At 38.8% G+C, this 21,709-nt stretch overlaps 1 protein-coding gene and 1 long non-coding RNA gene across 2 annotated transcripts; one reads left to right on the top strand and one right to left on the bottom strand.

Moving 5' to 3' along the window:
• Positions 1–5,955: 5,955 nt before the first annotated feature.
• On the bottom strand, positions 5,956–9,312 carry LOC114542153. Its single transcript, XM_028561901.1, has 4 exons — positions 8,942–9,312; positions 8,719–8,853; positions 8,458–8,565; positions 5,956–6,635 (listed from the first exon to the last, which is right to left on the bottom strand). The coding sequence occupies exons 1-4, from the start codon at positions 9,060–9,062 to the stop codon at positions 6,481–6,483; spliced, it is 519 nt and encodes a 172-aa protein (XP_028417702.1). The 5' UTR covers positions 9,063–9,312; the 3' UTR covers positions 5,956–6,480.
• Positions 9,066–11,423, top strand: LOC114542158. Its single transcript, XR_003689501.1, has 4 exons — positions 9,066–9,147; positions 9,519–9,662; positions 10,706–10,928; positions 11,059–11,423. It is a non-coding gene; the product is annotated as an uncharacterized LOC114542158 (long non-coding RNA).
• Positions 11,424–21,709: the final 10,286 nt, after the last annotated feature.

Below are 21,709 nucleotides of genomic sequence, written 5' to 3'. Positions count from 1 at the left end.
CTTTGTTAGTTTTCGATTTGCTGCTGGCCATTGACCACCTTTCCCATATTGCGTGCCATCCATTACCTGTCGGTCTTTTAGATAGGACGCAAAGCCCATAATATAAGATTTTTAATTATCGTCGGCAAGGCGTATCCCCTTGGGGGTACACCTTGCCTTAATAGTCTATTTATAAAATCACATTACATAAATTTCTTATTTCCTTCGTAAATATTTTGTTTTATGTAATGTGATTTATTTACGCATAGATATATTGCCAGGCATGAATTTTGCATACTCTTTCCGCAGCTCAGTTTTCTGAGCATCAATAATGACACATTAAATTTTACACCGTTTTGGGATAATTTTGGCTAGGAGTAATGGTTCTCCTAGCCGCTTTATTTCTGTTAAACAAAAGATATTTATTAATACATTGCATTAAAATTCCAAATAGTTACGCTCAGAAAAGGGTGGAGGCAAATTACCGCCAAAACAACGAAGCAAAGCAAGTTGACCCCACCCCAAGGAAAGGGATGCATGCAGAAAGTTTCAGAAAGTTTCGTAATACATTAATACAGGATCAGCGGTCTGCGCGACCGTATAAACGAACATGGGCAAAAAGGCACTTACAAAGCCCGTTAAAAGGCATAGATTATCGCCCTTGCTGATAATCTACACTTAACTGATATTAGTTTAGCAGAGTCACAATATTACCGCGCCCAGAAGAAGCTTCTCCATCACCCTGTTATAAGCACTTTATTTCCCCCCCCGGAATGCAAACGATCGCCCTTGCTGACCATGTGCAAGCTGAGGAAGAAATAAAATAACCGCACAATTCGAGCAGAAAACTCCCCGCACGTTTTACGCTCGAAAATTCATCCAAACTATGTTGATAGGGAAGAAAAACGTATATATTTGAGGAATGCGTTCGATTTCCAACGCCCCATAGTTCGAATTTGGGCATCAGAGTGCCCGTGTTCAGCTGCGTGGGAAGCGGCGCCTATTCGAAATGAATGAGACTTATATTTGGAAGTATCGAGTCCACAGAAGCGGAAAGCCTTTTTAAGAAGATTGGCAAACTCGTCACACGAGACTGGAATGCCCAGTTGTGATAGAAAAATAGCTCCGGGCTGGGTACCTCGCAAAATCATGTACTCCTCTAATAAGCGAACAGGACAGCATGCCGTTTGCCTGTAAATTTCCAAACTAAAAGGTCTACTGTTATAATTGTGCTTGAAGTCCTCGAAAGTCAACCTTATGCCTGCAACCCGGCCATCATCGGAGATATTTTGGAGAGTTGTCGCAATTGAAGGGGTTGGTTATTTGACTTCTTAGTTATTTCTCCAATTCTCAGGAACGCGAAAAATGCTAAAGAGCACATTGCCCGGAATTGACATATTTGGTACGGTGACCCAGCAATATGAGGCGCAGCCTCAATAAGACGATTGAGAATTGGTAAAGTTATAGGCAACCTACTATCTAAGCGGAAGCCTTTCTTACCATACCCCTTTAAGATTTGCGTTACGTAGAAAACTCTCGTTGGATCCGGTAGATCGGACATGCGATGAGTATAACCAAGTGCAGATACATAAGTGTTAACTGTTGAAGAGGCGTACTTGAGGTCAAATAAGTACGCTATGAATAACGCAACGACTGAGGGCGACAAAGGCAAAGTGAACGATCCCTCATTAAAAATTGCCACATGAAATTGCGTAAAAAGTGCCCATGCCCGTTTATAAGTCGGCACTGAAGAAGGTTGCAAGCTACTTTGAGCTAATTGAGAAACTATAGTCGCCAATTTTCCGGCAGCAGGTGAAAGGGAATAGGCGTTGGAGCTCGATGCATGTCGGCCGGCGCCAATTGTGAAAATTTTTGGAGCTGTAAACGAGACAAACAATCAGCTAGGACATTTTGTTTACCCGGTATATGCTTTGCTTTGAATAAAATATTGTATTCTAAACAAACTAAAACCATCCGGCGAACGAGTGTCATGATATAAGAATCCTTTGATGTTTGCTTATTAATAACAGACACCAAAGCTTCATTATCCGTGAGAAACAAAATACAATGATTGCGCATTTTTGATCCCCATAAACACAGGCTGAGGACAATCGGATATAGCTCTAGAACGGCAATATTGTAACTCCGCCAGTCAGTTGGCCATGCGCCATAGCACCAGTCGCAACCAAACAGGGCCCCAAAACCAATACTACCCGAAGCGTCAGTATATAAATTCAAATGGGAGTTATTACGCCAATGGTTGTGCAAAAAGAATGATTTGCCGTTAAATTCGACAGAACCGTTTGCCAGACACGAAGATCATGTTTCACACTTTGCGTTAAGCGAATAAAGAAATGAGGGTGTGAAATGCCATGCGTTAGATCAATTAAGCGTCGCAGGAATGCGCGACCTGGCATAATGACGGAACATGCGAAATTAAGTAATCCAATTAAGGACTGAAGTTCTTTGAGTGTAACCTTTTTACGAATTAAAAAGCGTGCGATAGAATGAACACATTTCTCGATTTTATCCATCGGCAATCGGGCCTGGAATTGTATTGTATCTAATTCAATCCCAGCGAACGTTAAGGTTGTTGAGGGACCCATGGTTTTTCCCGGTGCTATAGGCACGCCAATGAAATCACAAAGAGCAATGAATACTTGTAAGTTTGTTTTACAAGCAGAATAATCCGGTGCAACAAACAGGAAGTCGTCGAGCAAATGAAGGAGTTTGCCGATGTTAAGCCTTTTCCTAGCGATCCATTCGATAGCCGTACTAAAAATCTCAAAAGTGCGACACGAACTGGAGCAACCCATTGGCATTGCCCGGTCGTAATAATACAAACTCCGCCATTTTATGCCAAAGAGGTGATAATCCGCTGGGCTGATAGGAATGATTCGAAAAGCATTTTTTATATCTGTTTTCGCCAGGAAACAACCCCGGCCCGCTTTTTTAATAAGTTGAATAGCGTCGTCAACGATAGCGTACCGCACAGATGTTTCGAAATCGGATATACCATCATTAACCGATGCTCCCTTTGGAAACGATAAATGATGAATCATGCGAAAATCACCCGGTTGTTTTTTAGGAACCAGGCCCAAAGGCGAAACACGAAAATTTGGAAAGGGCGGATAATTAAATGGCCCAGCAAGGCGAGATGCCTCTAACTCTTTCGTTAATTTTTGGTCAACCGCTTCTGGTTTGTCAAGAGCAGACCGTAAATTTATTGCTTCAAACGACTGTTCTGTGCCAGAGAAATGAATGCGAAAACCCGAAGTAAATCCGGAAATTAGTGTATCAACAATACTTGGATTATAACCTTCTAACAATATTTGTAAATTATGAAGTTTTACGGGTGTTGGCAACGGACGTTGTTGAAATAGGCCTAGGCGATCGATCAGTGGGAGATGAAAATTACAATTCACGATACGGTGCGATCCGTTGCATTTAAAACAAATGTGCTTGAAATCACAACCGGCACAAAACGTTCCGCGATGAAACTTAAAACAATATCCCCGAGGAACAGACACTTTTGAAGGGTGGCGCGTATGATTGCTGCCTTGCGTGTTCGGCTTAAAAGTAGTGGGATATTGACATTTCAACCATAACTCCCAGTGAACAGTCGCCCAGGGAACGCGCGTGGCCTGTGTTTGGCGCAAAAATCGAAAATTCTCATCGTAGTAAAACCAATTATGACCCCTATTGGCCAAATCCTGGATGATTTGACAATATTTCATGAGCGCGGGGGACTCATGGGGGTACCGTTGTGTATAAATGGAAACAAAAATATGAAACGAACGAAGCCAATCGCTAATAGTTTTGACCCTTTTGGATTTCGCAGTCGGCTCAAGGAGAAGAGAAGCAGGTTGACCGTTGTCAGAGGTACGTACACTAATCTCGTATTTAGCGGCCGCGTCTGGGCCACCTGACAAAGTACTTATATCGACAAACTCCTCAGTCCAAATTTTAAGCTTTATTTTATCCGGAATCCGCGAATCAAGAGGCAAAGCGGCAGAGTGGAACGATTCCCGTGGACCCGGGGCACTTGAACATTGAAGAGAAAAAGGAGTGGTCTGACCTGTAAGGTTTTCTTGTATGGACGTGAGCGCGTCGTTGACCAGAGAATCTGCATTGGGACCCTGGTTTGAGATTTCGATACCGGAGGTAGAATCCGTTGGGGCAGACGCCATTGTGGATGTGGAGACGCAGAGGTTGGTAAGAAACCAGCTAGCTTTTGCGTGACTGCCTCGGTAACCGAAGACACCAGCGTTGAGATAAGCTCACTCGAAAGAGAGGGCAAAGTCACTTGACTCACGGGCACAGTTGACGTTGACGGGGCGGCACCAACAGATACAGCATTGGACGAACTTCGAGTTCGACGAGATGTTGTTTGTGTTGGTTTCTGAACAGACTCTCGCAAAAACGGCTGATGGAGCGGCGACACGCTTAGAATGACGTACGGGTGGCATTCTAAGAAATAAAACTTTAAAAGCAGAAATAGATACTTATGGCGTAATGAGTTTTTAGATAGTAAAGCAACCGCACCCAAATTTTTTCGTTGTGCGAGAAATAAAACTATCCCCAGTAATGGCGAACATTCAATAGTGAGGATTCGTCCGTTATTTGTCGTAATTGAAAATCGGAACTTGTGAAAGAATGATTAGAAAATCAAACGTCAGCAGGATGAACATGGCAGATCCGAAGATCGCCGCACCGTTCACCCTGTGGCCAACAAAACTCACAAAAAGTGTGAGAACTCTCATACAGATGAGAGATAAAGACAAAATCAAACGTCAGCAGGATGAACATGGCAGATCCGAAGATCGCCGCACCATTCACCCTATGGCCAACAAAAAACTCACAAAAAGTGTGAGACCTCTCATATAGATGAGAGATAAAGACAAAATCAAACGTCAGCAGGATGAACATGGCAGATCAGAAGATCGCCGCACCGTTCATCATATGGCCAACAAAACTCACAAACAGTGTGAGAACTCTCATATAGATAAAAGATAAAGATATAATAGATAAAGGCGCTAAAGCGGTATTTAAGAAGTAATCACGAAACGCCTTCCAATGAAATTTGTCATTTTCCAAACTTTAAAATTCCGCCAAAATTAGCCAAATTTTGCTAAATTCTGCGGAATTTTGATTTTTTTCCGCAAAAATATCTTTAAATTGCTAAATCCAGCGGAAAGCACTGTGAGTTTCATTATAAAAGTCATTTTCTTGCGGTTATATGTTAAAATTTCGTTGGTGAAAAAGCCTATTTCTCGCGGAGTAAGAAAAATATGGCCTCGTTTTTACTGTTTTTCGAAAATACTAGCGGAGTGAACCAACTATGGCTCCAAAATCAATAAAAAGCGAGAAAATCTGAGGAAAAGTTAATACTTACCAAAAACATACTTATCAGTAGAATTTTTACAAATACACAAGGGTGTCCGAATTTCGGAAACCCCTATATCTCAATGTGAGAGACATATAAGGGTGTCCGAAATTCGGAAACCCTGTATCTCAATGCGAGAGACATATAAGGGTGTCCGAATTTCGGAAACCCTTATATCTCAATGCGAGAGACATATAAGGGTGTCCGAATTTCGGAAACCCCTATATCTCAATGCGAGAGACATATAAGGGTGTCCGAATTTCGGAAACCCCTATATCTCTATGTGAGAGACATATAAGGGTGTCCGAATTTCGGAAACCCCTATATCTCAATGCGAGAGACATATAAGGGTGTCCGAATTTCGGAAACCCCTATATCTCAATGTGAGAGACATATAAGGGTGTCCGAATTTCGGAAACCCCTATATCTCAATGTGAGAGACATATAAGGGTGTCCGAATTTCGGAAACCCCTATATCTCTATGTGAGAGACATATAAGGGTGTCCGAATTTCGGAAACCCCTATATCTCAATGTGAGAGACATATAAGGGTGTCCGAATTTCGGAAACCACTAGCTATATCTCAATGTGAGAGATCTAGACATATAGGGGTGTTCGAGTAACGTAGTGCACTGTATCTACAATGGGTTAATGGGTTATTATAAAAACTCAAAACACTTAACAATGCAGTCCATACTTAGGTAGTGTTTATTATTCATATCAGTGATAATTCCTGAAGATAAATGAGTCATTTGAATGTTGGCATACATTTTAGTTAGCATGCGATAATGATATTGAGAGTAATATTCTCCAATGCTTCTGCACTTAAAAATTTAGGATCTTGCGTCTGTATAATTATAGGTACAAGCGTAGAAAATATTTTTTTTTAAATTAATCCAGACCCTTATAGCCCTTTTAGCTTCCTCCCGATACCACCGTTTTAAATATTTTCTGGTATTTTCTTGGAGATGGTTGTTATCGTCAAGTTAGAACGAGCAGAGAATTACTGAATCTTTTGGAAGAGTGTCTGTCCAAGGTATTTCACCATCTTTGCTCGTAACCATAACGGGTTGCCAGGTCGCGGTATATGTACCTTTCCAGTAATGCAACTTGAATTCAAAACTTCACAAACATTACCAATAACCGGTCTTTTTTTGTAATTACTAATATACACTGCAACCAACACGCCAGGACAAAGCGACTGAAGATAGTTGTCATCATGTCGGATTCCTCTGGCAGCAGGTGGTTGATATGGCCCATGCAGCGTAAATCTAAGGAGAACAAAATTCATGTTACACTTTTGAATAGCATATTGCTTGCCAGTATTCTGAAATTGAATTTTCTTTTAAAATCCATAGGACAAAGCAGGGAAAATTGGATATCAAACCCTACAGTAAGCTTAAACAGTAAGATAGAGTGTTTGTTGTAGGTTTGTCCAAAGGCTCATATAACGTATCTCCCTATAATTTTGTAGTACCTCTCTCGAGCTAATTCCTCGGAATCATTTTTTACTGAAATATGCGCAAAGAAAATATCTTAGTCCTATTGAAAATTTTTTTGAGAGTTTTAAAATATTACTAAAAGTTTAGTTTGGCGCGACTGATAGCGTATAAATTATCCGTTTTGCCATTTTAATGAATTTTGGCATTTTGATTTGAATTAAAGATTTTATGTTTATCATGGTGTCCCTGAACTACATGCAATTATCCGCACCCATTATATTTATAAAGTACCCAGTTCTGGGTTTAATCATATAGTGTTCAATATGACGTGTTTTTCCGCTGCAGGTTTGCCAGCGCCTCAATGTTTGACGTCAATCAATCTTAGCTGTTGTTGGTGACACATTTTAGCTTTGTAGCTATGTACTGGCGGAAAATCTGCATGTCATCATCGAATTGCAAGTTGACATTAGCAGTGCTTAGATATATACAGCCCGTTTTATTTTACTTTAAAAATCTAAGCGCGCTTCGCCCGTAATGGAAAAACGCCTTATCCTAAAATCGAAAGTATCCATTCTCATTTACATGGGTATGGTGTTCCATTTATCCCCACGTGTCTTTAAAATAATTAATTTAATTAAATGAGTATTCTTGTATGAAGTTGCGTGCCAATATAACCAGGGAGCAGCGTGGCAGCGTCTTCAAACAACTTAGCATCAAATGTGGTATTTTAGGCAGTTATACCACATTTGATGCTGTTGTTTGAAGATAGGTATATACATGATATGTTGTTATACAGTGTGTATAAAAAAACTAAGATTCAAAGGGTCTTAATTCGAGGGATTATACAAACTTCGAATTCAAGCCAGGAACAGTTGATGGAAAAATCAGTCAACTATTGACTATTCCTGCCGGAGGATCTATAGTTCTCCGGCAGGAATCGCGATGCCGGTGCAATGCGCAGTTGCAGTGGCTTGAATTTCAAGTGTGTATATTTTCACTCGAAATAAAGACCCTTAATTTGAACCTTTAGAATTTACCTGCATCGAGTGAAGTGCCAAAAATCATAAAAAAACTCTTAATATTCACTTAAATATATTTATGAATATATTGGTGATTGCGTTTTTTTTACAGCCTGTAATTTATTGGTTTATATATTTAACAATCTTTACGCCTTGCAGGTCTTGGGGAAAAAAATTATAATCTAACATATTGATTGACACACAAACAAGCGCCGGGAATAATGTAACTGTAAATCCTCAGTGACCAAATATTTTAATCGTTGCGCGCACGCAAAGTCGGCTTAGTATATGAAAATTTGCAGAATGGTGTCTCAGGATACAGGGGCCGGTTGTATGAAAGCCGGATAGCGCTATCCACCGGATAGTGATTTTTTCAACCCTTCTAAAAATGCTTGAATAGCTATAAAATTTCAGCTTTGTAGCCAACATTGGTTAAAGAGGACCCTCACTTTAGGAATACTAAGTGTTAATCAAAGTTATACCCAACAACGGGCGATTTTAAAGCGATTGAAAAAATCACTATCCGGTGGATAGCGCTATCCGGCTTTCATACAACCGGCCCCAGAAGTATTATTATCGCGTGTTTATATAATAAAATAACTTGCAAAATATCACAAAAATTTATCGCTTACCACTCCTATCGGTTGAATCGTATTGTAAAGCTCTCTTGACTTTTTTTGGGCTCCTACTTGGTACATATGCTGACGGCGTATCGTGAGGCAAAAGATTGCACGAAAGATCTAAAATCAAATAACAAAATTTGCATTCTTATTTCACATAATAGAGCACAAATTAAGAAATCGCTCTGAAACCTGAAACCAATTTTAGCAATCGCCAATGCCTTTTCCATTTAGCTTAGTTTCATATAAGATTGGTAATAATTAGGAACTTACGTTCAGAAGAATTTGAATCAGGAAAGGGTCCATTTGCGTCGCTACTTAACCCAACAGAAAATGGTGAAGAAAATTCTTCGGGCAGATCTGTACTAGTTGAGATTGATGAAGGAGAAGCTTCAAGTGAGTTTGAAACTGTATACATAAGATAGGGAAAAAACAAATTAAAAACATATATATATATGTATAATTATATGGCATTATTAATTCATGATGCTCTTACTTTTTGCCTCTGAATGTATGAGAGGAGATGATTTTTCACTGTCACTAAATCTTATATCAAAACCGGGTGAGCTGCTGGTGGCTGACGCTGGTCCTTTCTTATTCGTAGATAACAAAGACATTATATAGACAATGCTGGTGATATTGGTTCAGGTGAGCTTGAAAACCCCATTTCGAAAACAGAGGAATCGTCATCTTCTTTATCTGGTGAGGACAACATTGTGCTCAAATTTGATCACTTCTCGCAAAAATATATATAAACAATAATTAATGTTTAGCTGTTGAGCATATTCAACACATATATATCAGTAAATTGTGCCGAAGCTCGAAGGTGATTCCTTGTTGTCTGACAACCTGTTTTATTTTACAATAGTCCACTGATTGGATTAGGATATTCCCATCAATTAACTCTCCGACAACGGAAAAAACTTTTCTTTGTTATTGGTTGAGTTTACCGCTTTGACCAGGTGTAATGTTCATATGATATACTTCGCATGTGCGCTCTTCCCACATTCAACATATTGAGCTTCAATTAATTGTCAATGCCAGTAGTTTTGAGAGCGAGTTTTTATATATAGATATGCCACAAATGAAAAAGTGGTCGGTTCGCGTAAGGCAAGGAAAGGCTTATGTATATGTTGCTGGAAAGCCCCTAGCAAAGACAGGCGTCGAGTATCATCAGTGCTGCCGGCGTGAAAAGTGAGGATAATAGGCCTCTCAAGGTATGTATTAAGTTTCGATATTTTGAAACCTTTTTGATATTAGCTAGCTTTAGGCTTCTCGGATATATAGTAGGTAGAAAGAAAAAAACCTCCTTTTTAAGAGCAAAGCTATAAGTAGGAACAAAAATATAGCATATGCGAAGGCCTTATTTAAAGGCATGCTATGCATGCATATGTATAATATATAGTTACATATGTGTGATCAAATTGCTTGACACTGTCGTTATCTATATTTGGTTACCGCTGAAATTCCATTTTCGCGCTGCGTTTTCATTTTGTTTCATTGGCGCTTCGTATGATCCCTGTTTGCCCGAGAAAAAACGAAGTAGGCATGTCATTATTATTTATAGGGATTGAATACGAGTAAAATTTTAATCTCGAATGCAGCTGAATGTATGATGTATGTGATCAATGTATATAAACACTCTCCTAATTATACAAGACCCTTGTCCCGGCGAGACTGTTTTGATATCAATAAAGTACTATATATAAATTAATAAATACCTTTTATAGCCTTGCGCTTAAGCGATATGCATACAGGCAATGCGTGAATGCCACTGATGAAAACACAAATTTAGGTTTTTGTGGGCAAAAGGGGAACGTCATGAGTAACTTATTGAAACGTTTTTTGTAAATTAAGGGGCGTAAAAAATAGAAATAAACAGATGATAGTTAGTAATTTTTAAGGCAACCGCCAACCATGTGGTGTGTGTTCCTGCATGACTGTTCCAGTTTGTGGAGTATATATATCCACAATCAGGCGTGATTTTTGGCACTTCACTTGATGCACGTAAATTTAGGGGTTCGATGCACGTAAAAGCGTAGGTTCGATTCCTGCCGGGGACCTATAGTTGACTCATTTTGCTTTAATTTGAATTTGAAGTGTGTATAATTCCACTCGCAATTTCCTGTTATATTGACAAACACAAGCAGAGCGGCTGGCCTCCTTCTGTCCAAACAATGCAGAAAATGTTACTGTGTACGCAATTCATGTAGCAGAATACTGTAGCTAGTGGTTAATCGTTGTCCTTTTCACTCTGTAGGGAATATATTACCAGGCATGAACGAGGCTGTTGAAGCATTTGTTGTCTTCCATGCTTCGGTATCTGGGCGAATTCTGCCAGAACACTTCAACTTCGCGTTTGGCAAGGTCCCAAACTTCTTTTGTGTCAATTCGGCAAAACAGAGAATTTGAGACATGTTTGCGGCTGGTAGAAATGTTCAGTCACTTGGGTGACTGGATATTAGATGTTAGTTTACCCGAAGGTATAACCTCATAAATATAAAATATTAAACCACCCTTTTGTTCGAATGATGTATATATAATATACGTTTCCCGCCTGGTACAGTATTGAACTTTTATAATTATCATCTTTGTCAAATCTTTTTCTTGCAGCTGGCGGTGTTGCAGCAGTCACGATCGAGCGCAATTGCCTCAATCTGGTAAAAACAGAAGAGGAGGAACGAGAGGCTAGGCGAAAGTTGAAAGAACTTTAGAACCTATAAATCTATATATATATAATTTATTATACATCTTCATTGTGTGCTGGGTATTCCCGGCTCTACGTGGGAAAACATACCATAATGAAAATTTAATTAAGACAACTTACTTTTTAAATTGTCTGAATGTTCCTTTGCTATTTACAAAATATACTTCTAAATTGGTTTCACTTGACCATTGCCCATTCGACTTGCGTAGAGAATATAACCCGAATAATTGTAGATACCGTGCACTGCGTTACTCGGACACCCCTATATGTCTCTCACATTGAGATATAAGGGTTTCCGAAATTCGGACACCCTTATATGTCTCTCGAATTGAGATACAGGGGTTTCCGAAATTCGGACACCCTTATATGTCTCTCACATTGAGATATACGGGTTTCCGAAATTCGGACACCCCTATATGTCCTCGAATTGAGATATAGGGGTTTCCGAAATTCGGACACCCTTATATGTCTCTCACATTGAGATATACGGGTTTCCGAAATTCGGACACCCCTATATGTCTCTCGAATTGAGATATAGGGGTTTCCGAAATTCGGACACCCTTATATGTCTCTCACATTGAGATACAGGGGTTTCCGAAATTCGGACACCCCTATATGTCTCTCGCATTGAGATATAAGGGTTTCCGAAATTCGGACACCCCTATATGTCTCTCACATTGAGATATACGGGTTTCCGAAATTCGGACACCCCTATATGTCTCTCGAATTGAGATACAGGGGTTCCGAAATTCGGACACCCCTATATGTCTCTCAAACTTGAAACCGACGGACAGTGGAATCCTTATACATCAAAGACAAAAATCCTTTTTATGCGGACAGTGGAATTGTGTCCGCCAAAAAAGCTATTTTTTAAAAAAAGAATTAAAAATCCGCAGAATTTTGTTAATTTCGCTAATATATGCGGAAAATTACAAGTTTGGAAATGTTCAAAATTCTTTGGAACACGTTACGAGTAAAGTTTGTCAAATGTCAAGGTTATATTATAAAAATAAATGTAATGTACGACAGCTTGTTATATAAAGAATTTTATAACATTTTAATTGCTTGAAGAATGGCCCCCCGATAACTTCGGTATAATTTATATTGCCCGATTCGATTAAAAAGGACCCCGTCAGGTAGAAATGGCGTCACGGAAGGTCGTATAAAGCCATGGTGTGTCCATAAAAACACTCTCGGGACCTTCTCTAAAACTACCTGTAGATAATTGTTCAGCATTAAACGCTGCTTTTCAAAAAGAGGGTTGTTCTTTCGCGGGGAAATCATGCATGCGCATACCAATTTTACGTGATATTGATCCAGCAATAAAGCAACCAAGTCGTCAATGCGTGACCCGACTGTTTCGGGCCTTAAGGAGGACAAATCGTTCGTGCCTATCTCCAGAATAACAATATCTGGGGCACACCGAGAAACTACGCCTAAATCAAATTTGCGAATCTTCTTCACTGTTCTACCCCTATACCGTGTAGAGAAACTCTCGCTGTGCCCTTGAGTTTAAAGGTTGGGCACATGCGAATATCCCGTTTATGTTTCAGGTCGCACTGTAGGCGACGAACAAATGCGTGTCCCAGGACCAAAACTTTTGGGGTACCATTGTGTATTCGTAGCTACTATCTATATATGTATATCAATATATAAATAGATAGAAAAACAAGTAGAACACTTCTGTAAATACCTTTCAACTTTAAAGGAGATCTGTCTTTCGCGATGTCACGCTTAAACTGACCGTTTATGGTTTGGGTATTCGGTCTTTGTTAGTTTTCGATTTGCTGCTGGCCATTGACCACCTTTCCCATATTGCGTGCCATCCATTACCTGTCGGTCTTTTAGATAGGACGCAAAGCCCATAATATAAGATTTTAATTATCGTCGGCAAGGCGTATCCCCTTGGGGGAACACCTTGCCTTAATAGTCTATTTATAAAATCACATTACATAAATTTCTTATTTCCTTCGTAAATATTTTGTTTTATATACTGTACAATCATTCACATGATGGTTATAGTCGGTGCAAACACGCAGTTTGCTTGCAACTGCACATACCATTGTTGTTTTTGGAACTTAAAATTTATGCCAAGAGGATTTACTCGTTGTGATGTTTAATATTGGAGATAAGTTGTTTTTTTTAATTACATTGTACTAGATTATATATTACATATCTATAGAGTATATGTTTACTGTTTAAATATTCATTAAATCAGTATCATATTTAACATTTACATATAACCCAGTGGCACCAATAGGGCTAGTAACATGCTATGGAAGAAATATTGCAAACACTTTTTAGAAACAGATTTTAAATGATTTTTCCATAGGTTTCGCACTTTGTATACATGATAATGTTCGCTTAATTCTACTGTTTCTAAAACTTCAATATATATATATATATATATAGTACTATAAGGTATCATAAAGTACTACGAATTACTTATATAGTAAATAATCACCAAAACGTTTAGGAGGCCAACACTGCCTTCTTGGTTTAGGCGATAGCTATCCGTTTTGACGCGAAACTTCACAGTCACGACCGCTGGACTCGATTTCTTCAACAACTGTTTCCGAGACAACGTGTCCGCGATGTTTTCTGGACCCGGAAGATACTTAACAGTAAAATCATAATTCTGCAATCTCAGAACCCACGTTTCGACTCGTGCAGAGGGCCTATGGGTTTTGGAATAAATCACTTCTAATGGTTTATGGTCTGTCAAAACCTCAAAGTGAATCTCGAACAAATACACATGAAAACGCTCACAAGCCCATACTATACTTAATGCTTCTTTCTGCGTCTGAGAATACCGCCTTTCCATGTCAGAAAGAAATCTACTAGCATATGCCACAACCTTCATTACATTTTGTTGCTTTTGCACAAGCACTGCACCAAGACCAACAGGAATAGCATCTGAAATTATCGACGTTTCTGCATCTTTATCAAAAAAAGCCAATGAATCAGCGGTAGACATCGTATTCTTAAGCTCTTGAAACACCTTATTCTGTTCATTTCCACAAACAAAAGGTGTAGTTGTCCTGGTTAACTTCCGCAGGGGTTCAGCCGTTATAGCTAAATCTGGAATGAACAGACTACAGAAATTTACCAGACCAATAAAACTCCGAACTTCAGAGGCTGTTTTCGGCTCCGTAGCATTCACCACAGCCCTGACTTTCTCCTCAGTGAGCCCAATTGTAGTGTATATGCCTTGTCTCTGATACGGATTGATACAGATTGATCTAGTCTTCATAAAATGTTTTATTCTCTGTTTCTATGTTACAGCATCATCCAGCAAGCCAACAACGCTGCTAATTACGCATGCATATTTATACCTTACAGCCTAATTAAATATTCAATATATATATCACATAGACTACAAGATCTGGAGCTGAACGCCCATGGTCATTTAATTTACTTTATCCTTTTCACAAAGTTCATAATGAAAAACGGTTATGGTAGGATTCGAACCATCGATTTAACACTTCGGAGACCATTGTTTTCGCCACTAGACCACAAAGTCTTGTGCTGAACGGTTATGGTTATTTAATTTACTTTATCCTTTTCACGAAGTTCATAATGAAAAACGGTTATGGCAGGATTCGACCATCGATTTAACACTTGGGAGACCATCGTCTTCGCCACTAGACCGCAAGGCCTTGTGCTGAATGACGCTGGTTATTTAGTCTACTTTATCCTTTCACGAAGTTCATAATAAAAAATAGTTTTGGCAGGATTCGAAACATCGATTTAACACTTGGGAGAAAATTGTCTTAGCCACTTGACCACAAGTTCTTTGGGTGAACGGCTATGTTATTTGATCTACTTTACTGTTTTAACGAAGTTCATAATGAAAAAGGGTTATGGTAGGATTCGAACCATCGATTTACCACTTGGGAGACCATCTCCCTCGCCACTAGACAGCAAGGTCTTGTGCTGGATGACCATGGTTATTTAGTTTACTTTATCCTTTCACGAAGCTCATAATAAAAAATGGTTATGGTAGGATTCGAACCATCGATTTACCACTTCTGAGACCATTGTCCTCGCCACTAGACTGCAAGATCTTGTGCTGGATGGCCATGGTTATTTAGTTTACTTTATCCTTTTACGAAGTTCATAATGAAAACGGTTATGGTACGATTCGAACCATCGATTTAACACTTGGGAGACCATCGTCTTCGCCTCTAGACCACAAGGTCTTGTGCTGGATGACCATGGTTATTTAGTTTACTTTACCCTTTTCACGAAGTTCATAATGAAAAACGGTTATGGTAGGATTCGAGCCATCGATTTACCACTTGGGAGACCATCGCCCTCGCCACTAGACAGCAAGATCTTGTGCTGAACGGTTATGGTTATTTAATTTACTTTATCCTTTTAACGAAGTTCATAATGAAAACGGTTATGGTAGGATTCGAACCATCGATTTAAGACTTGGGAGACCATCATCTTCGCCTCTAGACTGCAAGGTCTTGTGCTGGATGACCATGGTTATTTAGTTTACTTTATCCTTTCACGAAGTTCATAATAAAAATGGTTTTGGCAGGATCCGAAACATCGATTTAACACTTGGGGGAAAATTTTCTTAGCTACTAGACCACAAGTTCTTCGGGGGAACGGCTATGTTTATTTGATCTACTTTATCGTTTTCACGAAGTTCATAATGAGAAAAGGTTAAGGTAGGGTTCGAACCATCGATTTAACACTTGGGGACCATTGTTTTCGCCACTAGACCACCAGATCTTGTGCTGGATGACCCTGGTTATTTAGTCTACTTTATCCTTTCACGAAGTTCATAATAAAAAATAGTTTTGGCGGGATTCGAAACATCGATTTAACACTTGGGAGAAAATTGTCTTTGCCACAAGACCACAAGTTCTTCGGGTGAACGGCTATGTTTATTTGATCTATTTTACCGTTCTCACGAAGTTCATAATGAAAAACGGTTATGGTAGGATTCAAACCATCGATTTGCCACTTATGAGACCATTGTCCTCGCCACTAGACGCAAGATCTTGTGCTGGATGGCCATGGTTATTTAGTTGACTTTATCCTTTTACGAAGTTCATAATGAAAACGGTTATGGTACGATTCGAACCATCGATTTAACACTTGGGAGACCATCGTCTTCGTCACTAGACCGCAAGGTCTTGTGCTGGATGACCCTGGTTATTTAGTCTACTTTATCCTTTCACGAAGTTCATAATAAAAATAGTTTTAGCAGGATTCGAAACATCGATTTACCACTTAAGAGACAGTTGTCTTAACCATTAGACTGCAAGGTCTTGTGCTGAACGGTTATGGTTATTTAATTTATTTATCCTTTTCACGAAGTTCATAATGAAAACGGTTATGGTAGGATTCGAGCCATTGATTTAACACTTGGGAGACCATCGTCTTCGCCACTAGACCAAGGTCTTGTACTTGATGGCTATGGTAATTTAGTTTACTTTACCCTTTTACGAAGTTCATAATAAAAAATGGTTTTGGCAGGATTCGAAACATCGATTTACCACTTAAAAGACAGTTGTATTAGCCATTAGACTGCAAGGTCTTCTAATGAATGGCCATGGTTATTTAGTTTACTTTATTCTTTTCACGAAGTTCATAATGAAGAAGGTCATGTCAGGATTCGAACCATCGATTTAGCACTTGGGAGACAATTGTCTTAGCCACTAGACTACAAGATCTTGTGCTGAATGGCCATGGTTATTTATTCTACTTTATTCTTTTCACGAAGTTCATAATGAAAAAGGTCATAACACGATTCGAACCATCGATTTACCACTTGGGAGACAATTGTCTTACCCACTAGAATGCAAGATCTTGTGCTGAACGGCCATGGTTATTTAACTTACTTTACTTTTTCACGAAGTTCATAATGAAAAACGGTTATGGTAGGATTCGAACCATCGATTTAACACTTGGGAGACCATCGTCTTCGCCACTAGACCGCAAGGTCTTGTGCTGGATGACCCTGGTTATTTAGTCTACTTTATCCTTTCACGAAGTTCATAATAAAAATAGTTTTGGCGGGATTCGAAACATCGATTTAACACTTGGGAGAAATTGTCTTTGCCACAAGACCACAAGTTCTTCGGGTGAACGGCTATGTTTATTTGATCTATTTTACCGTTCTTACGAAGTTCATTATGAAAAACGGTTATGGTAGGATTCGAACCATCGATTTACACTTATGAGACCATTGTCTCGCCACCAGACGCAAGATCTTGTGCTGGATGGCCATGGTTATTTAGTTTACTTTATCCTTTTACGAAGTTCATAATGAAAACGGTTATAGTAGGATTCGAACCATCGATTTAACACTTGGGAGACCATCGTCTTCGCCACTAGACCGCAAGGTCTTGTGCTGGATGACCCTGGTTATTTAGTCTGCTTTATCCTTTCACGAAGTTCATAATAAAAAATAGTTTTGGCAGGATTCGAAACATCGATTTAACATGCACTTGGGAGAAAATTGTCTTAGCCACCAGACCACAAGTTCTTTGCGTGAACGGCTATGTTTATTTGATCTACTTTATCGCTTTCACGAAATTCATAATGAAAAAAGGTTATGGTAGGATTCGAACAATGGATTTAACAGTTGGGAGACCATCGCCTTCGCCACTAGACCAAAAGGTCTTGTGCTGGATGGCTATGGTTATTTAGTTTACTTTACCCTTTGTACGAAGTTCATAATGAAAAACGGTTGTGGTAGGATTCGAACCATCGATTTACCACTTCTGAGACCATTGTCCTCGCCACTAGACTGCAAGATCTTGTGCTGGATGGCCATGGTTATTTAGTTTACTTTATCCTTTTACGAAGTTCACAATAAAAAATAGTTTTGGCAGGATTCCAAACATCGATTTAAAACTTTGGAGAAAATTGTCTTGGCCACTAGACCACAAGTTCTTCGGGGAACGGCTATGTTTATTTGATCTACTTTATCGCTTTCACGAAGATCATAATGAAAAAACGGTTATGGTAGGATTCGAACCATCGATTTAACACATGGGAGACCATCGTCTTCGCCACTAGACCAAAAGGTCTTGTGCTGGATGCCCATGGTTATTTAGTTTACTTCATTCTTTTCATGAAGTTCATAATGAAAAATGGTTTTGGCAGGATTCGAAACATCGATTTACTACTTAGGAGACAGTTGTCTTAGCCACTAGTCTGCAAGGTCTTGTGCTGAACGGCCATGGTTATTTAGTTTACTTTATTCTTTTCACGAAGTTCATAATGAAAAAAGGTCATGGCAGGATTCGAACCATCGATTTAACACTTGGGAGACAATTGCATTAGCCACTAGACTACAAGATCTTATGGGGAATGGCCATGGTTATTTAATTACCGTATTTCTTTTGACGAAGTTTATAATGAAAATCGGTTATGGTAGGATTCGAACCATCGATTTACCGCATGGGAGACAATTGTCTTCTCCAATCGACTACAAGTACTTGTGCTGAACGGCCATGTTCATTTAATTTACTTTATCCTTTTCACAGATTTATAATGAAACACGGTTATGGTAGGATTCGAGCAATCGATTTGCCACTTGGGAGACCATTTCAGTTTGACAACCTTCAATCCAGCTGTTTTTGTAGCATTCTAGTAAAATTTTGTATGTTCCTTCACAGGCAGCTAGTGATCTAGAATAAAAATAACCAATGATTCAATATTTTGTCCACCACCACCCAAGGTGTGTGTACATAGCTTTTACTAGTAAACAACTCTAATATGTCTTTCCCTGAACAAGTAAAGTTGTCGGGTTTAAATAGAACTAAACACACTTACAATGATTTCACAACTTCTTCTTCTTCTCGTTCCCGTTTGCTTCTATCCGATTCGTTAAACAAGTTTTTAAAGAAATTCTCTAAAGCTGATAACGTGATGTTATCATTGAATCACCATCTTTTGGTGTATGGAAATGAATATTGTGTTTTCGTACTGCTTAATTCACGACCAATATGTCGGTTGGTCGGCAGCTCTATATATTTTTTATGATATTTATTTCATCTAACGAGTTTCGTACATCTCGACCAATTAATATGGCATTTAAGAGTACTAATTGCACGGATTTGGATGGATTGGCTGCGGATGGCATAACCTTGAGTATTTGTGGAGATATTGCTTTTCGATGTCGGGTCAACATACAACGAGTTGGTTTTGAATCTAAATACAAAGTCTCATTTGCGATTGCTAAAGAAACGAAACATGGATTTGTTAGTCTAGTCCTGTGTACGAAGCCTTCAAGCAGGATCTAACAATGTGTGTGGATGTTTCGTCTAATCCTGGTCCTCAATCTTTTGATAATAATCAGTCGGATGAGATGTCTCAACATCGAAAGCAGTTACGTTTGATGAACACGTTTCGACCCGCTAATAATCCTGAGGAGCTTAGTTCAATGCTTGGGCAGTTGAATCTACAGAAAGGTTGGTTGTTCCATATGACCTATAGGAATATTTGCTATAATACCTACTTCGCAAACACCACCGCCACACTATACAATCACTATCATCCTGCAAATCATCAGGAAGCTATCCCTGTTAGAATCACGGACCGTGTCCCAAAGCCTGTAAATATATATGGCAGAAATTATATTAAGAGAATCAATCTCATCAATATTCCTTTATCAGGCATTGCCAACACTCCTGATACAGCTGTTTACTCAGCTTTGAGCTGATATAAGTGCGAAAGTCAACCAATACAACTCGGAGCTGCCCAAAATTCTGGATCATCATGTACCACTTATTTCCAGAGAGATAATTATTCGTCCAGATGCACCTTGGTACACTGAACAAATTAAAAACGAAAAACGTATCAGAAGGAAACTCGAGCGGGTATGGCGTAAGTCAAGACAATCCTGTGATCGTCTAAAATACAGTCAGCAATGTCGCCGTGTCAGTGAGCTATTATAGGAAAGTCGTACTCGTTATTATTCTGAAATTGTTAGAGATAATGGGAGTGACCAAAAGAAATTATTTAAAACCGTTGGAAAGTTACTACATTATACCCCTGATTCTCAATATCCTGTGTGCCAATCTGATGAGAATCTAGCTAACAATTTTATGACTTTCTTTGAGGACAAAATTAATAAAATATATGAAGATCTAAGGAATCCACTTAGCTAAATAAAATGTCGTTGTTTGCAGCTAAATGAAATGTCGTTGTTTGCAGTAATCCTCAGTTATTCTCCTGGTTTCTCATCGTTCCCAGTCTCTTCATCCTTACTGCGAAAACTGGTTTGAAAATATTAAAGATTTGGTGTAGAAATACTTCAAGTGTGTGGTCTTCTTTTTTCTTTATATTTTGTTATGTAAAAATGTAATATTTTGGTATGTTGATTTTTGTTTAAGTTCGTGATGTATTTCTATGTAGCCGCAGTCTTATCCTAATGGGAATTTTTTTTTAGATGTGAAGAGAGGACGGCCAACCGAATTAAAGCTCTAAATGTGCTTTGTAACATATTAGGAACGTTATCTCCACTATATGAGGTATAAAATTTTAGTACTTTGAATAAATTTTAGTCCATTTTTCTAGACATTAGCGATATTATGAATCTTTTTCTAGTTTTATAACTCCTTGTTTTTTACAGGAAGAAATACTTGAGAATTCAGTGTTGCCACATTTAGACCACATTGTCAAAGATCGGGATATTTCTGTGCGGATCCGAGCTGTCCAGCTTCTGGTCGATGTTATTGAATCCTCTGATTCACCGAAAGTTTGCGATGTTTTGCATATAATCGAGAAGGTACTCAATACAATCATTTTTAGACGGTTTCATTTCTCCACTCCAATTTCCCTCTTCATTCGTGATGAGCTGATACTGTACTTCAATAGAAAACTCTTTCTTATCAGTGAAAGCTTCCTGACCTGAACCTAACTATATATCCGCAAATTGGATCGTTTTACACGGGGGTCGTGAATGCAAACGCATCAGTGAAGTAAAAGGATATATATTTCATTTATCAATTCCAGATTGCCACTGTCCAGTTGATCCTCTCAAACGATACGTTAAGCCGTCATGTAAAGAACATGTAAGGTAATTATAGAGACTGCAAGGTATATGTAGGAACATCTAGAGACATAAAATTACATCTAATCACTGTAATTTGTCTTTGTTGCTGCAGCCTCAGGATGAAACAGCATAGAAAGACATCAAGGAGGCTGTATTAGGATTAGTACGCTTGTTCAAGGTAATGAAGGACATGCAGAGATTGTCCACACATATTCGTTCATTGTGATGAAGTTATTTTCGTGAACAAAAATAAGTGTAATTTAATGCCACACTTGCTTCTCTTTCAGTAATTTCATTCTATTTTTGCAGATGAAATTGTTCCGTAAACCTCAAGAACGAGCCGAACGAATATTCAATATATTAGTGTACCACATAAAAACTCATTATGACAATAGCTATCGGACGTATAGTGCATCGGAAATACGGCTTTCGGTAAGGCAAATTCAATTTTATTTCTCGCGATTTTTCTATGATGTCTCACATTGTGTTTTCTTAAAGATTCTTCAATGTTTCCTCAGTCTGCGAGCTGA

This window comes from Dendronephthya gigantea, unplaced genomic scaffold (assembly GCF_004324835.1).
Source record: "Dendronephthya gigantea isolate DGI-Jeju-01 unplaced genomic scaffold, DenGig_1.0 000339F, whole genome shotgun sequence".
NCBI classification, from domain to species: domain Eukaryota; kingdom Metazoa; phylum Cnidaria; class Anthozoa; order Malacalcyonacea; family Nephtheidae; genus Dendronephthya; species Dendronephthya gigantea.
This window is presented reverse-complemented; position numbering and strand designations above follow the sequence as displayed.

Bases quoted from the DNA above. Each gene is read 5' to 3' on its own strand.
- LOC114542153 (XM_028561901.1), bottom strand. From the start codon at position 9,062: ATGTCTTTGTTATCTACGAATAAGAAAGGACCAGCGTCAGCCACCAGC. The intron at 8,854-8,941 runs GTAAGAGCATCA...TTATGTATACAG, and splicing joins CATACATTCAGAGGCAAAAA to TTTCAAACTCACTTGAAGCT. The intron at 8,566-8,718 runs GTAAGTTCCTAA...ATTTGATTTTAG, and splicing joins TGATTCAAATTCTTCTGAAC to ATCTTTCGTGCAATCTTTTG.